General features: G+C 55.4%; 1 protein-coding gene across 6 annotated transcripts in view; it reads left to right on the forward strand.

The window, feature by feature from the left end:
• The first annotated feature begins 2,430 nt into the window (after positions 1-2,430).
• The window catches only part of RNF8 (ring finger protein 8), a 34,479-nt gene continuing 34,200 nt past the window's right edge, over positions 2,431-2,709 (forward strand). For 4 of the 6 annotated variants that reach the window (XR_012655602.1, XM_032770716.2, XM_032770719.2 and 1 more), the window contains exon 1: positions 2,487-2,661. Coding sequence is in view for 5 of the 6 variants with exons in the window: in XM_032770716.2 (XP_032626607.1) it covers positions 2,554-2,661 (108 nt within the window). In the remaining variant the exon portion in view is untranslated. Of the gene's footprint in view, positions 2,662-2,709 lie in introns of all 6 variants that reach the window. The other 2 variants (XM_075064263.1, XM_032770715.2) reach the window with 2 other exon arrangements.

Genomic DNA, 2,709 nt, shown 5'->3' on the forward strand with positions numbered 1-2,709 from the left:
ACTCTGAAACCCGGGCCCGGCTTCGTTTCGTCAGAGGGAAGCCATTCAACGAGAGAGACCTCCCTGCCGCAGGGACTGATGGGATCGGGGAGCTGCAGGGGGTGTGCAGAGTTCATCCTCCCAGCAGGCTCTGCGCCTTTTACGGGCCCTCCTGAAGCGGCCGCCGAGGGCATGGTGCCGATGCACCCGGGTGCTCCGCGGGCAGCGAGCTCGGCTTGGGCTACCCTCTGCAGGGCTCGGTGCTCCTGTCTTCTGCACCAGGTGGTGGCCAAGTCGCAGTGTGGAGCAGATGCGGCTTTTCTGGGGAGGTTGTGGCAGAAGTGGGGAGTGTTACTTACATAAACCCTAGTTCGTGGCCCATTTCCTTTTTGTCTTCAGTGAGAGTTCCCCTTAGGCTTGCCAACTGTGTAATCAACAAACCCAAACACCCTTGCTCTGCTCCTGGACCTGCCCCACCCCTTTTATGAGGCCCCGGCCCACTCACTCCAACCCCTTCCCTCAGTGACTATCTCACCCTCACTTTCTTTCATTGGGCTGGGACAGGATTGGGATGTGCGGGCTCTGGGCTGGGGCGGAGGGGTTTGGAGTGGGGGAGGGGATTCTTGGCTGAGCCTAGGGCAGGGGGTTGAGGTGCAGGAGGAGTGTGGGGTGCAAGGTGTGAGAGGGAGTTTGGGGGCTTGAGGGGGCTCAGGGCTTGGGCAGAGGGTTCAGGTACAGGATGGGTGCAGGGTGTGGGAGGGGACTCAGTAGTGGGGCAAGGGGTTCAGGGTGCAGATTCCGGCCAGGAGGTGCTTACTTGGAGTTGCTCTCACCTGGCAGTGTAGTGGGGCTAAGACAGACTCGCTGCTTGCCCTGTCCTTTCATTGTTCCTGGAAGCAGCCTGTGGCTCCTGGGGGTGGTGGTGGTAAAGGGGGAACAGAAGATGCTACCCACACTGCAAGCACTGCCCCCACAGCTCCCACTGGCCACAGTTCTTGGCCAATGGGAGCTGTGGAGTTCACGCTCAGGGCACAGGCAGCACACAGAGACCCCCTGTCGCCCACCAGGGGCTACAGGTATGTGCTGGCTGCTTCCAGGAGTGGTGTGGGGCCAGGGCAGGCAGGGAGCCTGCCTTAGCCCCATGACGCTGCCAGACTTTTAGCGTCCTAAAATCTCCCGGGTTGGTGTCAGTAGCCTCTTGATTCTGGGATGAAACTGGGAGGGTTAACCCTAGTTCCTCTCTCTGATGAAACAGGACGCTTGAGCATTGTCCACCTGCCTCCTCTCTTGACTGGCCTGTCAGCTGGTGGATCTGACTTCTGCTCTAGCCTGTTGTTCAGTTCCACCAATTTGGGGCCCTGTGCATCATATATTTATTAACTTCAACATGCTGGGGCCAATGTTTCTTTTGGACAACGCTTTCCACATCTCCAATGTTCAATAATAATCAGTATTGCTAATCCTGAGTATAAACGTCATGAATTAAGCCCACAAAAATCATGATATTTAAAAAAAAATGTCAGGGTCTTTTTCTTTGCCTTTTGGTTCTTGGAGACTTCAGGATACCGTCAGGCCTCATTTTCAAGTTTTTTTTCCTATTAGGACAGAAACTTATTTTTTTAAATGAAAGGTGAGATTCTCAATTAATTCCTTGCTTCCAAGAGCTGACATTTTCAGAAAGACACCAAAGTTTTGTGGCAGTTGTGATAAAATCAGGGGAGTTGGCAACAGCAAATAAAGGAAGATTACAACCTGGAAAAAATCATGTTTCTGTGTCAAAGTTGTATACCTACTATGTTACAGGTAATATCTCTTGAGTCCCAAAAATTGAAAAGATCAGACAACATGTTTGATGTCTGTATCGTTCTTCAGGCTGTTTGTGTACTGACAACCCTCTGTGCAAGGGGTGATAAGGCTTTCACATGCGAAGCTCTCACCTGAGTTTACAGTACTGCTGGTACAGTCCGTGGGCCTATTCTGCTGGGCTTGTGTCAGCATCGTGGGTACACATGATAGAGCAGTGGTAGCCATGGGGGAGAGAGCCATGCAGTTTTCTCTCATAGACACACAATGGGGGTTGGAGATCTCCCGGTTTCTTCCAGCTCAGTTCATTGGCATCATGGCCAAGAGGGTGAGCACTGTAGGATTGGGATCCAAATCCTGTACGCTGGGAAGCACGACATGTCAGGAGCCAGACCTGGGTAGCTATGGTTTGAGCATCACTGACCCGTGCCTGCAACCTATGGGAGCAGTAACTGGCCCTAACTTGAGTCCACGCAGCAGCGTGCAACAACAGTCCCCGGGCTGGGGGAGTGGAGCACAGAGCAATAGATGGACGGGCTGGTTTCGCCGCTAAGTTCTGAGCATGCGCAGAATAGAGTCTGCCCCTTAGCGTTACGGCTCTGGCATCGATTGACTGGGCTTCTGCACCCGCGCAGGCGCTGTGGGTTTGATGCCATCTTTGTTGCGGGTGACGGAGGCAAGCGAGCGTCCTGCCGCCCGGAGTTGGATGGTGCGATCGTCGCCTCTAGCGATTGCTCCTGCCTGTTGCCAAGGCCGGACGGTGCAGGCTGGATGGCGGAGCGCGGCGGCGCCTCACCCGCGGGGGGCTCCGGCCGGACCTGGTGCCTCAGGCGAGTGGGGATGAGCGGCCAGTGGCTCCTGCTGGAGAGCGGCAGCGAGGTGAGGCGGGGGGTGGGACCTGTAGGGCAGGGGCTGGGGGCTGGTGGG

This window comes from Chelonoidis abingdonii, chromosome 3, assembly GCF_003597395.2.
Source record: "Chelonoidis abingdonii isolate Lonesome George chromosome 3, CheloAbing_2.0, whole genome shotgun sequence".
Taxonomy (NCBI): Eukaryota; Metazoa; Chordata; order Testudines; family Testudinidae; genus Chelonoidis; species Chelonoidis abingdonii.